Raw genomic sequence first — 18,172 nt, 5'->3', positions numbered from 1 at the left:
TTTCATTTGTATATAATTCGAACCGAATCAGCTCGAATTACTTGGCAACATTCACACTAATTCGAACAAGGTTGGTTCGAACTTAAAACATACATAATTCGAACTAGATGAGTTCGAATTATATAGGTGGAAGCTAACCAAAGTAATTCGAACCAAGTAGGTTCGAATTACTAATAACTAATTCGAACCAGGCTGGTTCGAATTAGTTAGGACTAGACCTGTATATATATGGTGTGAACGTGAGTATCTCTCATTAGAGGGGTAAGATGACTAGTGAGGAGAGTTTCGTAGTGTTGGTTCACCACAGAGGATCCATTAAGAGGAAAATTCGTTCCGGTGTGAAGTTCACTGATAAGGATCCTCTGTGTATGATCGTCAGGCCTACGACTAGGTATGAGGACCTTGTTAGCTCTGTACTGCTGAAACTTGGTCTCGAAGGTGTGAAACGGGTTAAGAAGTTTTTCTATCGCATTCCAATCACGGTGCTCCAGGAAACCGTTAAGTATGATTGTTTTACGATCGGGAGTGATGAGGACTTGCAGGTCATATTTCATTGTCGCCGGCAGTTTCCAGAGGTGAGGACACCAGAACTGTTGGCAAAGTTGGTTGACGTGGTATCCAGCTCGAGGGGTTTGAACCGGAATACCACCACTTTAGCCACGGTAGCCGGTTCTAGCTCCAGACCTGCCGTTGCTTCTTCCTCCGTCCCTGCGTACGAGCCACCCGTCCAACCTGTTGCCTCCCTTTCGTTCGCTGTTGATCTCAACGGCAGTGTAGGCGACGAGGTCGGAACAGGGGAATTTCCACGAACCTCTTTACAGTGTGTTGCACTGGCTGGGGTTGGAAATGGACTTTTGGATGATCCAGAGGATGATGATATCGAGCCGGATATAATTGTTGATGACAGTGGCGATGATGTCGGAGCAAGTGAGCCTGCTGGGGCGGGCGGTGGTTCTAGCTCTGGCACACAGCAGTACCCTCCACATTTTTCCTCTTTGGACTTAGATGCCATGAGGCAGGAGGGGGTTCCTGGGCAGCTGGCTGGATTTGGCGCTAGAGATGGTGAAGGGTCTGCAGGTCTGACAGAATTTTAGGTTGGTCAGCGATTTCAGGATAAAGATGAGGCCCTGTTAAGTGTGAAGACTTACAGCATCCGTCGAGGGGTACAGTACAAGGTCGTGGAGTCTGACTATCGCCGGTATGTGGACAAGTGTTCTGAGTTTGGGAATGGGTGCACATGGTTGATTTGCCTGAGTCTTCGACAGTGCAAGGGCCTTTGGGAAGTCAAACGCTACAACGGACCGCATACGTGTCTCGCCACCTCCATCTCCAGCGACCACAGGACTTTGGATTACCATGTGATATCGGCATTCATTATGCCAATGGTTAGGGCTGATGCATCCGTCAGCATCAAGGTGCTCCTAAATGCCACCGCCGCACACTTTGGGTTTAGGCCGACGTATAGGAGGGTCTGGTTAGCCAAGCAGAAGGCTGTTGCCCTCATCTATGGTGACTGGGATGAGTCGTACAACGAGCTCCCAAGGTGGGTGTTAAGAGTCCAGTTGACGATGCCTGGTACTGTTGCAGTCCTTAGGACGAGTCCTGTTCGTATCGGTGCACAGCTGGACGAGTCTCAAGCTTATTTTCACAGACTATTCTGCACGTTTCCACCATGTATCGAGGCATTCCGTCATTGCAAGCCCCTAGTTAGTATTGACGGCACCCATCTCTATGGCAAGTATAGGGGAACGTTGCTTGTTGCGATTGCACAGGACGGGAACTCCAACATACTCCCTGTGGCATTCGCATTAGTCGAGGGTGAGAATGCTGAGTCGTGGGCCTTCTTTCTCTCCCACCTGCGTGAGCATGTGACACTGCAGCCGGGTCTGCTGGTTATATTGGACAGGCATAACGGCATCAAGGCCGCGCTTGAGGCTCCTGACGGAGGATGGTTACCTCCGTCTGCATACCGGGCATTCTACATTCGACATGTAGCGGCAAATTTCGCCCTAACCTTCAAGGACAAAGACGCAAGGAGGATACTTGTGAATGCGGCGTACGCTAAGACCGAGGTCGAGTTCCATTACTGGTTTGATATTCTGAGGTCTAAAGACCTGGCGATGTGTGACTGGGCGAACCGGATTGAGTATTCATTGTGGACACAGCATTGTGATGAGGGGCGTAGATTTGGACACATGACGACGAATATCTCTGAGTGTGTGAACTCAATCCTCAAGGGTGTTAGAAACCTTCCTGTGTGCTCGCTAGTGAAGGCAACATACGGAAGGTTGGCCGAATCATTTGTTCGCAAAGGGAGAGAGGCTGAGGCACAGTAGGGAACCGGACAACAATTTAGTCAGCACTTGGTGAAGTGTATAGAGGCCAACTTGAAGACGGCTCGGTGCTTCACGGTGACTTTTTATGACAGGGATAACTCCGAGTTCACCGTCGCAAAGACAACTCCTACTGGTTCTTTCTCACTGCGTAGCTACAGAGTCTCGCTTGCATCTCAGACATGTGACTGCAGATACTTCCAGGCACTTCATTTCCCGTGTCCCCACGCACTGGCATGCTGTGCCTACTCACGGCTTACATGGGAGCCTTACGTCCACCAGGTGTGTATCGTCTTAGTTCGGTCTTCAGTGTGTATCGGATGGGTTTCAAATCTCCCATTCCAGAGGGTTTCTGGCCACCATATGATGGGCCGACTGTCATCCCAGACCCGAATAAGAGGCGTGCGAGAGAGGGTCGTCCGAGGTCCACTCGGATACGGACCAATATGGACGAGGCAGACCCGAACCGGCCAAAGAGATGTGGGCTTTGTCGGCAGCCCGGCCACACACGTCGGAGTTGCCCACAGCTCCGAGGAGCAGAGCACACACGGGGACATGATTAGGTGTATTGCTAGCTTTGGTACTTTTGTTATTTCAATTTCGCATTTAGATTCCAGTATTATCGGTTTTCTTACTTGTAGTTGGTAAGTGATAACATTTGTTAATGTTAGTGCGATGTACTGTGAATGGGATCATAATTGATGAATATGTTTTGTTTCCAGAGTTTTAAATGAAATGTATGTTGAATGCACACCGGAATAACAAACTCTACGAGTTAAATTAAGACATGACGCAGAAGCTATGCTAGTAACAGAAATTAGATTTTTGAACGAATTGTGAGTAATTCGAACCAACCTGGTTCGAATTACTATTTGATGCAATTTGAGAGTATCGAACCAAGTCGGTTCGAATTACTTGGGGAGTGGTTCACGTGTGTAATTCGAACCAAGCTAGTTCGAATTATGTAATTTGTAGTTCGAACCAAGTTGGTTCGATTTATATGTTAACGTAGTTCGAACCAAACTAGTTCGAATTACATAGTAATGTGCTTTGGCTGATTCGTGAAGCAATTTTCAGTTTGGCTGATTCAGGTAATTTTTTTGCTCCCTTGGCTTATTTCTGTTTTTTGCCCTATTAGATTCTCTAAATTTTAAATTTTTACTTTAGAGAATAAAGTGATATCTCACCTTTAAATGTGATTTTTTTATATTTTTTTTGTTTCACCTATAAAATAAATGGTGAGATATTACATTTTATCCTCTAAAATAAAATTTAAAATTTAGAAGATCCAAATCCATATATATATATATATATATATATATATATTGAACAAAGGGAGCTCAACACAATAAAGTGGAGCAACAAGGATTCAAGCACAATAAAAACAAAACATAAAACACAGATAACAAGTATAATCCGTTGTTATCTCCAGCATTGCCATCAACAACCAAATGGATCAACTCCACACCATTCCCTATAACTCGAAAATGACATAATCTTTAACACCTTCAACACTTGTCTCTAATCTCTGAAACACTCTGCTATTCCGCTCCAACCAAATGTTCTAAATGACCGCAAAAAAGCCTATTAGCCATTTCTGTGCTCCGACTTTCTGCCTGGTACTCCAGTCCAACTCTCGAAGAATTCTTTAACGGTCCCGGAATAATGGCCCATGCTCTATCAGCATACTTCAACCAAGCACACCACACCTGCCACGTAAACTCACAGGCAAAAAATAAATGATGTACAAATTATATATCCTTTTTACACAAAACACATATATTGTCATTATGATTAATAATGCCCAGTCTACTCAGCCTCTCCTTCGTGTTGACCCTGCCTACTAAAACAAACCATGCAAATAGTTCAACTCTTGGAGGAACCAAGCCATGCCAAATCGAACTAGTGAAGCTGTAACTCATGATATCCTCTGAAAGAATCTCTTTCTGCAGCACCTGCACAAAAAAATTAGTAGAAAAATACCTTTTTTTTTTGTCAAATTTCCATACAACTCAGTCCTCTCTATCACTCGATAATCTTACAACCCGTAACCGGTCGTGAAGTTGGTTGAGTAACTCTAACTCCCATTGGAATAGTTCTCTCCTCCACTGGAAGTTCCATACCCATTCTACCACATCCCAAAAGCCACAGTCCCCTATTATGAAACCTTGTTGATTTGAAACAGAGAAGAGTCTCGGAAAACTATCTTTCAAAGAGCCACCTTGTAACCAAGCATCCTCCCAAAAATGAGTGCTCCTGCCGTTTTCCATCTCCATAGACAAACCACTGATCATCTTGTCTCTTACCTGTTGCTCCTTGATATTAAACTGGCAGATATCTTTCCAAGGGCCCATCTTGATGGCAAGGTCTGGCTTGACAAAATTACAGTTGGGTCCAACTGATTACAAGAGCATAAAACCTTCTTCCACAGCGGACAGTCCTCCTTTGAGAAGCGCCACCACCACTTGAACAGAAGCGATGCATTTCTAATTAATTAGAGCATCTCCCACCTCCAAGCCACCTAGCTTTTTCGGAGCTTGAACTACCTCCCATTTCACCAGTGGTATACCATGATTCCCATCCTCTTTACTCCACATGAACCTTCTCTGAAGTCCAATTATCTTTTCTGCAACCGTTTTTGACATCTTGTACAAGCTCAAGTAGTAAACCGGCAGACTATTGAGAACAGATTTTATTATTTCCTGCGGACAGAATAAGATTGTGTCATCTGCAAATTGGAGATGCGACAATTCTATATTGTCCCTTCCCACCAGCAATGAAAAAATCCGTCCATTCCTTACGGCCTCCCCCACCATCCTGTGCAGAACGTCAACGACAAGAACGAACAGAAAAGGAGATAGAGGGTCTCCTTGTCTGAGTCCTCTCTCCATCTTGAACGGCTTGGATGGTGACCCATTGATCAACACTGACGTAGACGCTGTAGTCACACATTCCTTCACCCAAGTTCTCCATCTAAGACCAAAGCCTATCTTCTACAGCACTATATCCACAAAGCTTCACCTCACTCTGTCGTAGGTTTTCTGAAAGTCTAGTTTATATATATATATATATGATTGAAATTGGACTCATAAGGAACAATTGGAAAAGAAAATGAACAAAACATATCTTTTAGGGTCAATTTAGTCTTTAAAAAAATTGATTTTTAGAATATTCAAAAGTGAATTAAATAAAATCTTTATTATATGATTACAGTCTTCAACATGAACTGCAATTCGCGAGTCGATTCAAATTGCTCATAAAAATAGATGAATCGAACCACTAAAATTAGGACTTGTTTAGAAGTAGATTAATTTGACTTAATTTACAGCTCCATAGTAAATGGGTACGATATTAGCTATTTATTTTTTGTATATAAAATTTATTTTGGTTCATATATAATGTTTTTTTAATTAATTAATTTTTTAAACTTTAAATAATTTATTATCAAAGTATATGAATGCATAACAATTTTTTTTATTCGTATGGATATCAAGTAAAAAGAATTGCTAAAATTATATAATAATTTTTAAACAAAAAATAAATTATAAAAAGAGAATCAAACGAATCAACTCGTTTAATTCGTTAATTCGAATGAGTCAAATTAAATTGATGTATTCCCAACTTGTTTAAAATACGGATCAATTCGTTTTTTTAAATTTTAGCTCGCTGTTTACAGAAAATACCATTATCTATCATTGTAGTTCTAGCACTTTTTAATTTTAATATTAAAAAGATAATTATATTTTACATTGTTATTAAAAATGCACGTGTTTCACTCGGCTGTGGAGATTACATTCCAAAAAATCGAAAAGTTAATTTTCGTTCACATGAAATTAGAATATTAATTTTTTAAATTTTATAAATCTGACCCACAAATTTTTTAATTTTAAATTTAAATCTTTTTATTTATAAATCTGGCCCACTAATTTATTTTACTATAAAAATAAAAAATTAACCACTCATAAATTAAATCCTTCAATTTATACACTAGAATTTGAACTTATCACTCCTTACCCTCAGATTTTAATTAAAATTTTGTCTAGTCTCAAATTTAAATCTCAGATTTAATTTTTACAATTAAAAAAAAATCACTTCCATATTAAATTGAAACATTCCGTCATCCATGACGGCGAAAGCTAGTGCACTCTAGGCAAAGTAGGGAGTGCAGCACTCTTTAAAAGTTAACCTACTATGAAAAGTGATCAGGTAAATTAAATTTATTTATTATTGTTTTTTTTTTTTTCATGGGCTGAACAAACAAATCGACACTAACAAAAAAAACTAATTCACTCGTTTAACACAGGACTATCTTTACACCAGAAAAATACTCAAAAAAAATTGATCGAATTCCTCCATTACTCTGTTATTATTGATGTGATGTCTTCAAGTATTTTCACTGTTTTGTTTGTTAGCAGGTGCTTCCACTATTGTTCTGTTTAGCCACAGATTTTTGACGTTCTTGAACTCACCCCATTCCACCTTTACCATAAATGGACCTTCAAAGTCCGAAAAATTGCTGTCATAGAAAAGGAAGACGCTGTGTGGCCGCTGTGCTGGTTGGCTAACTCTAAACATAAAACTGAACCCGGTCTCCATGAAGGCGCCATGATTCTCAAATGACGACACAGTCAAAGTACAATATACATGACAGTTACAACAAGTCCATTATCTTTTATTTCAAATTATCCTCAACGTGTACGTAAGAATAAAAAATTAAAATACAATTATATTTAAACAATTATTTGTATTATTTTATATTAATTTATTCAAAAAATAATTAAATTTTGAAGCTAATTGGTATAAAATATTACAGATATAAAACTAAAAAAAAAATTTATTTGTATAAGAATGAGCCTAATAAATAATTATTCTATTTAATATATAATTAAGAGTATTTCTTTCTTTGCCAACAAACTATGGTTCAAATGACATAATTTCTATATTCACCTAAGAGTTGGTAAAAAAAAGAATACTTCTTTTTTTTATTAACTTTTTTAAATATTAATTATTTATTTTACATACAATATAGAAATAAATGAATATAATATTTATTGAGTAGACGCAATTACGTAAAATTTTTTTATTGTCATAGTATTTGAACCAAAGAAAAGAAAGTATTATTTTAAGAAAAAATAATAATATATTTTTAATAATATTTTTAATACAAAATAATAAATTTTAAATATTTTTTTAAATAATATATATTAACTAAAATAATATAATTATCCCAAATAATATATTATAAATATAGTAAAATAACATATTTCAATAAAAAAATTATTAATAAAAAATTATATGAATTTTTGTTTTGCACAAAATAAAATTATTATATATTTATTTATTTTTTACGTTGTATATATATTTTTTTAATTAAATTAATATAATACAAAATCTTTTATCATACTGTTCATATTTAATGTTTTAATTTTGTTTCTCACAATATATATATATATATATATATATATATATATATATATATAACACAAATTTTTTTATCATTGTGTTTATATTTAATATTATAATTTTATTTCACATAAAACAAAATTTATTTAAATTTTAATATTATATACATAATATATATATAACACAAAATTTTTTATCATTGTATTTATATTTAATATTATAATTTTATTTCACACAAAACAAAATTTATTTAAATTTTAATATTATATACATAATATATATTTAATATTATTTTTTTTAAAATTCTATTATATCTTTTTTTCTAGATTTAGTACATAAATTTTCAACTTATTTTTTATGTATTATTTATTTTAATTCTAAAGTCCAATAACTTTTTTTTGTACAGACATGTTTTTAATATTTATATACTATTTTTTTATTTTGAACTTCAGCCCAATATCTGAGACTTACAAAAAAAATCTAAAACTTGTAAAAAATGATTAACTTGATTAACAGGTTACCTTTTTAAATCCAGACCATTCAAATAAAATATAATAAATGAAGAGTTCAGATTTAATGAATCTACAAGATGTGCAGCACTCCATACTTAGTAAGGAGCGTTTAAGGATGAGCCATCCATGACCAACCATGATACAACAATAATTTCCATTACTAAAAGAAAAAATAATAATAAATAAATAAATAAATAAATAATAATTTTTTTTAAATGGAGTTTCCACGAATTAGTCTTTGTCAGGTCGGATTAAGAGATACCAAAAAAAAAATTTCATTACTGAAAGAAAAAAACAATCTAGTTCTAGACAGACCTTTTTTGAAAAAAAAAAAAAAATAATAATAAATAAATTTGGTAAGCACAAGGAGCATATTCTAGAAGGTACTTAACCGGAGAGAGAAGAAGAAGAAGAAAGAGAAAGAAGGTGTAGTAAAGTCTAGAAGTGTCGCTCAACAAACAACATAAACACACTTTCTGTGTTCCTTCTTCTGTCATCAAAATCTACCTTACTCTCAATTCTTCTCAAACGTAGGGTTTTTGTCTCTCTCTAACAAAACCATGAGGTACTTTTTTCATTTCAATTTTATTTATTTATTTTTTATGTTCATATGTATGTTTAAAAGTGTTAATCCTCTGAACTTAGCATCTTAAGTTTGATTATGATTAGTGATTATGTTGAGTAATCATAGTTTTTGAAATGGAAACAGGACACATGTTAGTTAATGGTTTATACCACTGAAGTTTGCATTACTTTGTTCATTTTTTATTATATTGTAAAAGTTTTCTCTTATTATAACTCATTGGCAAGTTTAGGAAGTGTGATTTTCTATGAAGAGTGTGGGAAAATATGATTGTGGTTTTTCAATTACTAGCAGCTATACATGCCTTTTTTGCATTGTCAAGTTGCTGAACATTGATATTAATAATTTTGATTTTTGTTGATGTTAGTTAAATTTTAATCTTAATTTGTTGTGCTGCAATTTGTGTTATTGGGATGAATAGCTTTTTTGGTAGTTCAACTTATAGTATACTATCTAGGTTTCTTGCATGCATTTTGGGAATTTTCATTTTTAGGGATCAAATTCTTCCATTTGCATCAGCATTCATGTAGTGAATCAGAAAGTTGAGTATTGTGATTGATACTGTAAAGGAATTTATACTTTTAGTAAATACAAATTAAATCCTTTTGATTTTTGTGTTCTGATCGTGTTTTTTACATCATTTGCTGTGTGCAGCCGTCATCCTGAGGTTAAGTGGGCTCAAAGGCTGGACAAGGTTTATATAACGGTTCAGTTGCCGGATTCGAAGAATGCGAAAGTGGACCTAACTCCAGATGGTACTTTCACCTTTTCGGCTACTGCTGGTGCCGAAGATCATCTGTATGACTTGAAGTTGGATCTCTTTGACAAGGTTAATGTAGAGGTGAGACTCAAATTTTCCTATTTATAGATAGCAATGACATATCTATAAAATTTACCGTGTAAAATTCTTTTATGATAATCAGGTGTGACCATGTAGGTTAAAGTAGTTTTCTTTGAAATGGTTGATGTGGAAGTTGATTCTTTTTGTCTATGCATCATCATCTACTTAGATATTAGTTTAAGAAACTAAACTAAAGTATTGCATTATCCATGATGTGCTTGCACTTTAGGATGATGTTTGTTGTTGATGTAATCTCCATGGAGTACATGTAACATGTTTAAGTCTCTTTAATGTTTTTGAAATTTGTCTAAGAAATTTAGTGTTTTGTTAATTGCACTAGAACTATTTTTGTTTTTCAATGCATATTCTATTGGTTTCAGGAGAGCAAGATTAATGTAGGGGTGAGAGGCATATTCTGTGTGGTGGAGAAGGCAGAGAAAGGATGGTGGAAAAGGTTACTACGAGGAGAAGGAAAGCCTCCGCATTATGTGAAAGTAGATTGGGATAAATGGGTTGATGAAGATGAAGATGATGGTGGTATGGACATGCCTAAATCATGTTATTAGCAATTTTTGAAATTCTCTGTTTCATGGCTGCGGTTTTCTGACCGATTATCCTGTTTGTTTGCTTAGGTCTTGGTGATCTAGACTTGGGAGGGATGGATTTCTCGGTATGCAATGTGTTTGGATGAATTCATCTGTTTGGACACCCTTTCTTGTTTGATGTAATCTGTTCTAAATTCTAATTCTATTGAATGCTGCAGAAATTTGGTGGGATGGGCGATGATGCAATGGGTGATTTCGATGATGACGATGATGATGGTAAGTATGCTGCAAAATTAGCATTTGATATTTGGTGTGTGTGAAGTACTTATTATACATCATCATTTTAGAAATCATGGGTATGTGTGAACTTTACTCACTAGTATTAATCCCCTAGAGGGGAAGCCAATGAATCATGAAACTAACTTGAATTAACTGATTGAATTGCCAAATTCATCTGGGAAGAAAAGGTTTTGTTGGTTTTATAACTATGAGGCATATGATACTATATTTGAGGCCAAAGTCAGTTGCCGTTTAGGATTTAAATTGGTGGATCTACCTTTTTTCGTCGGCCGCAGAATATGGTCATTTTTAGCATCATTTAGGAAGTGTCCTAAATGAACCAACATGATCAATTGCTGTAGAAGGTGCATTGTAGCATTGTTCTCCCATTCTTAAGGCCTCAAGTATGGTACTTTAGGGTTTTCGTGCTTTAGGATTCGTTTATTTGGCCGACTGAAATATATTTGTTTGCCAATTATAATAGAGCAAGAAGTGTCGAAGCCCGGAGGACAGGGGACTAGTACTGAGAAAGAGGGAGCTTCCACGGCCGGAGATCAAGATGCTGCCGGGGAGGCTTCAACAGAGAAAAAAGAAGCTGCTCCAAGCACATAATACCCTTTCAGTTCAAGATCTTCAACACCTGGATGATGCTTATAAGCATGCAGTAGATTATTTCAGTATTGTAGTGTGAATTGATAGTTCTTGAAGTAGAGACATCATATTACCCCTGTTTCTTGACCCTAAAACATTGGTGTCTTGGTGAGTAGTGAGTGCTATTGGCATAGTCAACGACTTAACATTCATTCTCTCTAGCTGAAGTAGGATATTGTACAAGTGAGACTTTTTTTTTATTTCATGAAGGAATTTGGTATCAGAATATCTATATAATATTATTCATCATGCTGCCTATTAATTTTCATGGCAACTGTTGATGGAGCCGAGTGTGTTTATTATTTCTCTTTCCTAGTCAAAGACCATATTGTTTATAAATGTTTTTAAGGCCGATATTAATTGGATTCTAGGATAGGAAATTTTTGAACATTTTCAACAGAAATAGGATTTGATATCTGCTTTATCATCTTACTCTTGATATTATGCTAATTTAATACTCAAGAACATACCACAAGAAAAGTTTTGTGGCTATTAAGGAGAGTTGATATTCAATTTAACTCATAAAGTATGATGTCGAATTCAAATTGATTTAAAATTATAATTGGTTTAATTTGAACGGTAAAATTTATAATAACTTTTGTTAGTTCCTGAATTAATTTTTATGAATAGCATATTGTTAACTTGTTAAGATTTAAACTTTTTATCTAAGTTTTATGTGATTAAAACATACTAAACCTTTTATATTTTCACAAAAAAGGACCATATAATCAAACTTCAATTTGCTCTAACAGACCCCAATCGCATGGAATATGAGCAAAGGATTCAAATCACAATAAATTAATGCAAGTTCTGATTACAAATTTCAGAATTCAATTTTGTTCTATTGAAGTTTTAAGAGTCAAACTAAATTGTTCTTCAAATTATAAGGGTCAAATTGAGTATTAACTCGAAAATCATATCTGAATATTACCATGTTTCACTTTCATTCATCGTTTTAATCCTCAAAATATCAGTTTTATAATGAAATAGTTTGTAAACCAGTGAATTTTATTAAGTATAATAAAAACAACTTTTGAGGTATTCTTTAACATGAAAAATGTGTAATTTATCTTCCATTCAATGCCTCAAAAGTATCAGAGAAGTAGAACATCAATTCAAGAACTTATCCATACCATGCCTCAAAATCACTAGAACAAACAATTTAAGTTGGACCACCCAAACATTTAGTGTACAATCGGAAGGAGCATTTCTAAGCATATGAATGATGGGGTGGATGTATTCTATTTCAACAATTAACATTATCACCATCATCACTTTGGTGAGTTCTTGTAATATCTGCATTTTCGCGACTCTAAATGCAAGAACAAAAAACACTGGAAACCTACAACCAAGAATGCAAGGGAATCACAAACAGCAATCTGTTGAGCAGGGATCCGATGCCTCTAAAACTAGCAACTGGACCATATAAAGTAGTTCCATGTAACAGTTGTATCAACCTCTACCTCTCCCTGCACCTGTCGGAAGAAGAAGAAACATAAATTAAGATAACAAGGACTATACCGAAATTTGTATTATAACTGATCCTAATATGATATCTGTACGTTTCAGGAATTTTAGACATAGTTTAAGCTTTCAATCATAAGTTGTATTGAACCAAAATACGCATAATCAAACATGCATTAACTTCACTCTATTATGACTTGATCGCTAAAATCACTTTTTTCCTTGACCATCCAGACAAGGGAAAGTAAGATTTGTAAGCGTATGTGTGGAAGTATAAAGTAAATGCATAATACCACAGATCCCATGAACTCGTTCATGGCAAATTCGAGGGATAAAACTTAGATAATGAAAAGTTGCTACATGAAATGCAGAGAGTTTGGAATGATGTAAGGGATGATTTACCTCTGTTACCACCAGGCTTTCCACCTGGGCCCCCCCTGCCTCGGCCTCCTCCTGGCCCTTTAGCTCCACCTTCATCAAGGCCACGGCCCATTCCTTTTGCTGGCCGTCCACCAGGACCATCCTCTCTCCCCCTTCCCCTTCCACGTCCAACACCAGGCGGTTTGCGATCTGAAAAAGGTGATCACAATTAAGGAGTTTCCAGCATATTTTTCTTTAGAAGAAACCTAGAAGACTACATGAATAGCTATTCAACTCATTCTATATGTGTAAATATAACTTGTTTAAACTTTAAAGTGATTATTATCTTTATTTCTTGTTTATTCCCCACTTTGATCACCTCTACGACTTAAATATCACTACGAAAAATGAGCTAGATGTGGAAAAAAGGCTCACCTCCACGGCTCTTGGTTTCTTCCTGAACTTTGTCAATAACCTAAAACAACAGGCAATACAGCAACATCAGGGGATGAACGTATGCATGAATCATGATCACGAATTCCAACATAATGTGAAAATCACTGCTACAAACCTCATCAGGAACTCGAAGATACTTGATTGTGTTTCCACGAATGTAGCATTCCGGCATACGCCAAAATCTATCTCCGTCCTACATAACCAATTCCAATCACACATTATAAAAGATTTCACAGCACACAACATATCATGATGAATATACAAGAACCAACGGCAAAAGAACAATACTTTAGAGGTACAAATGACTTCTCTTAGATGGATGTTCATCCATGTATCACAATTCACCAAATGCCCGTTATAAGTCTCTCCATTTTTCAGCTCCACCAACTGTTCCAACAGAAACATATAGTAAAAATCAAAATATAAAACATAAATAACTACTTCAGAACTCATACATACAATGATACATGATTTGCTGACACAAACGCTAACATGATAGTGTATCAAAATCAAACAGTATCTCTGCAATTTACACTATATCACATGAATTAGGTAAACATAGAGCAAAGGCCTCGCAGACACTCACCATTGGGTGGCCTTGGGCAGTCTTCAGAAGAGAAAGGGGCAGCTGAAAAAAAAAAAAAAGACAAGAAAAGAAAGCAATCAGAAAACGAGAGGCAAAATAAATTAATAGACCGCAGAATGCAACCCTAATTACAGTGACCCAATTGAGTTTTTCGGTGAAAGATTAGATTTTTGAGTACAAGTTATGATCTTGGGATGTGGGAATCAAAGAATGAGATCTGGGTTAATGGGTTTACTGAAAAGGGTTTATACCATAACAAAAAATAAAACTTTGGAAAACATATGGAGAAGAGTGTGAGAGAGAAACGGGGCGAGTGAGTTACCATGTCGTGAATCGAAGGTGGTTGTGGTTTAAGGTTTGATTATGCAGCAGAGAGCTCTTTGAAGGTTTTGAATATACGAGGAGCTAAAAAAGCGAAGGAGGAGAGAGCTCGATGAAGCTGTTGAATTTGAGATGCTGACAAGAAAGTTTTTTTTTGGAACAGAGTTTCAATTTTGAGCATCAATTTGAAACTTCACCAAAAAAATAAAAAGAAAATCTGTCAATGCCCATTTGACTTTGGCAACCTTTTCTTTTTAGGTAAAGAATAAAATATAAGATAAAGAATAATTTTAAATAAAATAGAATAAAATATTTGAGAATTTCATAGTTTACGAAGTTTAGGACTAAAACAAAAAAATCTCATAATTTATATAAAATTACAGCAAACCAATATTTTTTAGTCTTAATAAATTAATGAAAAAGAACAAGACGCATTATATATATATATTTTATATATTTTTTTCTTACATTTGTGAAATTATAGTTCATGTAATCGACACAATTAAAAAAAATTAAAATTAGAATGATAAATTTTAATCTTATCTATTCATAGCATGAATTATTAAGCTTATAAAGATTTAAAAGCCAGGATTACAAACATGACAACGTTACATTATTATAATTTACTTTCTTAATTCAAATAAAATTATTCAATTTGATTTATTATGTTTTTTTATAACATGATATGATTATTTATATATAATTTTGATACTATTTTACTTATTTTTTTTTATAAATATATTTTTTTGGATTCTATAATATACTAATATGTCGTAAGTTTATTTAAAAAATAAAATGATTAAATGTTATAAAGTATAAACTTCTTATTTAACAAGACTTTCATAAAAAAGTATATGATGAAACATTATTATTTATAATTTCAGTAAGTGATCATGTGTGTACATATATATAAAGTCGATCTTCAATTCAAATCTTATTATCTTACGATTCAAAAAAATTTTATATATATATTTTTTAGAAAAAAGTCAACAGATTATGAGTACACTAAAAAAACTAAGAAAAAATTATTCTAAAAGACTGTTAAAAAGATTTAATTATTAAAAAGAATTTTAATATAAAATTATTAAAAAAAATCACATTTTTTTATAATATTTAAAAAAAAAGAACCAAATCTTTTTATAAAGAGACAAATATATTTTTAATTATTTATTTATTTATTTTTTATAATTTTTATGTTGATAAAATTTATTTTTCTTAAAATTTTAGTAATTTTTAGTAATTATTTATTTATTTATTATTTTTTTGATCTTTACCTAACGAGAAAAAAAGGACAAAAGATTAGAAAAGTAAAAAATAAATAATAAAAATTACTAAAATTTTAGAAAAAATAAAAATAGTTAATATAAAAATTATAAAAAATAATTAAAGATATATTTGTCTCTTTATAAAAAGATTTGGTCTTTTTTCTAAATATTATAAAAAAATTTGGTCGTTGTTAATAATTTCTAAATTAATTAACTAATTAATCCCAAGTGAATATTCATACATATTTATTTAGCGTTGAGAATCAAATAACATATATTAAAGATTATAAAAAATAAAAAAAATAATTAAGGATATATTTATCTTTTTATAAATAGATTTAGTTCTTCTTCTTAAATATTATAAAAGGATTTAGCCCTTTTTAATCATTTTGGTATTAAAAATTCTTTTTAATAATTAAATCTTTCTAACGGTCTTTTAGAATAATTTTTCCAAAAACTGATGCTAATATTTCAAACATCTTAATATATATATATATATATATATATATATGTGTGTGTGTGTTAGGTGATTGATATTTTTTTTTGTTTTATTTAAATTAACACTAGCCAATGATTCATCATATGTAGATATGAAATAATTGAAGAATTAAACATAAAGTTTACTTTAAATATGAGAATTCCTATCTCCTGATTTGTTGTAGTTTTGTATAAATTATAGAGTTTTTTCGGTTTTAGCTTCAAACTTCATAAACTATGAAATTCTCAAATGTTTTACTCAACTTTATTTAAAATCAACCTTTATCCCATGATTTATACTCACCATAACGATTTATGTACTGCAGGATATATAAGTATGAATCATTGTATCCCACCATATTTTATATATTTTTTTTCTTCTAAAATTTGTATAGAAGCAACGACTTATATAAAAAGTGGGAGGACAAAAATATTGTCCTTTTTTCATTTAGAACAATTTGATCATTTTTATTCTCATTTAGTTTCTTTAAATAATTTACCCTTGTAAATATGAATAATTGTTCGAATATTTTTTCTCACAAATACGTTGGTGGACGTATATATATAAAGGCATCATTGTATTCTCTCTACTCTCTATGTAGGTGTGTTGCGTGAATAGGTATTGAAGTAGCAACAATGATAAAAACTCAAGTACAGTCAACTTTATATAAAATTAATAACTGAGAGAGAAAGCCGTTAGATAATTTTCATTCAAAGTCACACAGAGGAGGGACATAGATTTTGAAAGATGAAATAGGTGTTCTCTTTCCTCAACATGAGATCTCTTAGTTTAACTCTTTCAAGCTTCTTTAGATCTACACAGTTGTCCATTTCTTCTCATCTTTTTTATTTTCAAAGCTCTTCCCCTCCATCGTTGGGGAATTCACCTTTTGCTAATATATTTATGATTTTTATTAAAGAATATATGAAAAATAAAAATATTGTTTCTACATTAAAATCAACCACTAAAATAAATCATTATATATTTATATATAAATATATGTATAATTTAATTTATTTTTAATATATATTTTATATTTCAATATATATTTTATATTAGTGACTGATTTTAATATACATCTAATATGATTGTATTAAAAATTACCAATCATTACCTGAAAAAAATATTTGAACTTTTTTATTAAGATATTAATTATGATTTTTCCACTCTTTTTTTTTTTGGTATTAATGATTTTTCTACTTAATGCCTCATGGCTAAACCTTTATGTTCCGTTCAATAATGTCGTGGCCCAAAAAACAATTGATAAAAATGGATGTAAACATATTATACAAGACACTAACATAATCCGACCAAAAAAAAAAAAAACACTTAATTGTCTATCCATTATAGCAACTCTATTAGCATGATTAAGATGTACATAGTTAGATCATTTATTTACCGTTTATTTGCCATAGATCATTCATTTTATATCTTTACTCTAGTTAGTTAAAATAACAATTTTGTCTCGCCAATAAGTTATAGCTCAAATGGCATAGTCTCCCCATACTCAATTAAGAGGTTGCGGATTCAAGTTTTCTATTTTTGATAAAAAAAAAAAAACACAATTTTATTAGTCTCTTGTATATAAATAAGACTATTCTTTGTACAGTATAGGGTGTGATTTGTCACTCTTCTTTCTTCTCTTTCACCATTTTTCTTTTTTTCTTTGCACAGCCTCACTAGCTCACTGACTCAGATGCCAAGTTTTAACTTTTAACACTAAGATATCATAAAGCTAATAAAATATCAGAAATGATAAGAACAACAACAATGAACAAGTATAACTCAAATTGACCAACCTAATTAACTTGCATGGTTTGTTGATTAAAGTATCCCCATGGAAAAAATAAATTAAGGAAAAGAAAAACTATATATATAAACAGGTAGCCTTGTTAAAGTATTCTCACAACAAAAAAATAAATATGATTATAAGAACTATACATCATATATTTTTAACTTTAGGGTGCCCAAAATCATTCTAATGCACAATACTGTAATGCAGTCAATAGTTAATGTTATTAGCAAAAACTATCGTTGCAGTTGAACAGACCCTAATAACAGTGACCCAATTGAATTTTTCGTGAAAGATTAGATT

At 32.9% G+C, this 18,172-nt stretch overlaps 3 protein-coding genes across 4 annotated transcripts; 2 read left to right on the top strand and 1 right to left on the bottom strand.

Annotated features, from left to right (window-relative positions):
* The first annotated feature begins 266 nt into the window (after positions 1–266).
* On the top strand, positions 267–2,336 carry LOC148575422 (uncharacterized). The gene is made up of 5 exons (XM_088506229.1): positions 267–292; positions 380–502; positions 623–927; positions 1,006–1,069; positions 1,409–2,336. The coding sequence occupies exons 1-5, from the start codon at positions 267–269 to the stop codon at positions 2,334–2,336; spliced, it is 1,446 nt and encodes a 481-aa protein (XP_088362355.1).
* A 6,159-nt stretch (positions 2,337–8,495) lies between these two features.
* Positions 8,496–11,432, top strand: LOC107626138 (uncharacterized protein OsI_027940). Its single transcript, XM_016328933.3, has 6 exons — positions 8,496–8,813; positions 9,486–9,672; positions 10,053–10,209; positions 10,305–10,342; positions 10,436–10,493; positions 10,981–11,432. Exons 1-6 carry the CDS (start codon positions 8,809–8,811, stop codon positions 11,106–11,108), a joined length of 573 nt encoding a protein of 190 aa, XP_016184419.1. The 5' UTR covers positions 8,496–8,808; the 3' UTR covers positions 11,109–11,432.
* Positions 11,433–12,250: 818 nt separating this feature from the next.
* On the bottom strand, positions 12,251–14,576 carry EMB1644 (Small nuclear ribonucleoprotein family protein). Of its 2 annotated transcripts, XM_016328932.3 has the most exons (7): positions 14,336–14,576; positions 14,014–14,055; positions 13,716–13,814; positions 13,543–13,620; positions 13,407–13,446; positions 13,014–13,181; positions 12,251–12,622 (listed from the first exon to the last, which is right to left on the bottom strand). In XM_016328932.3, the coding sequence occupies exons 1-7, from the start codon at positions 14,336–14,338 to the stop codon at positions 12,600–12,602; spliced, it is 453 nt and encodes a 150-aa protein (XP_016184418.1). In that variant the 5' UTR covers positions 14,339–14,576; the 3' UTR covers positions 12,251–12,599. The 2 variants fall into 2 exon arrangements, with proteins under 2 accessions (XP_016184418.1, XP_088360202.1); XM_088504076.1 differs by having other exon boundaries at positions 13,543–13,814; positions 14,336–14,572.
* Positions 14,577–18,172: the final 3,596 nt, after the last annotated feature.

The sequence above is a fragment of the Arachis ipaensis genome, chromosome B2 (genome assembly GCF_059453495.1).
Source record: "Arachis ipaensis isolate K30076 ecotype BB chromosome B2, ASM5945349v1, whole genome shotgun sequence".
In the NCBI taxonomy this organism is placed as follows: domain Eukaryota; kingdom Viridiplantae; phylum Streptophyta; class Magnoliopsida; order Fabales; family Fabaceae; genus Arachis; species Arachis ipaensis.
The sequence above is the reverse complement of the archived record's forward strand: the minus strand, read 5'-3'. Positions and strand labels throughout refer to the sequence as shown.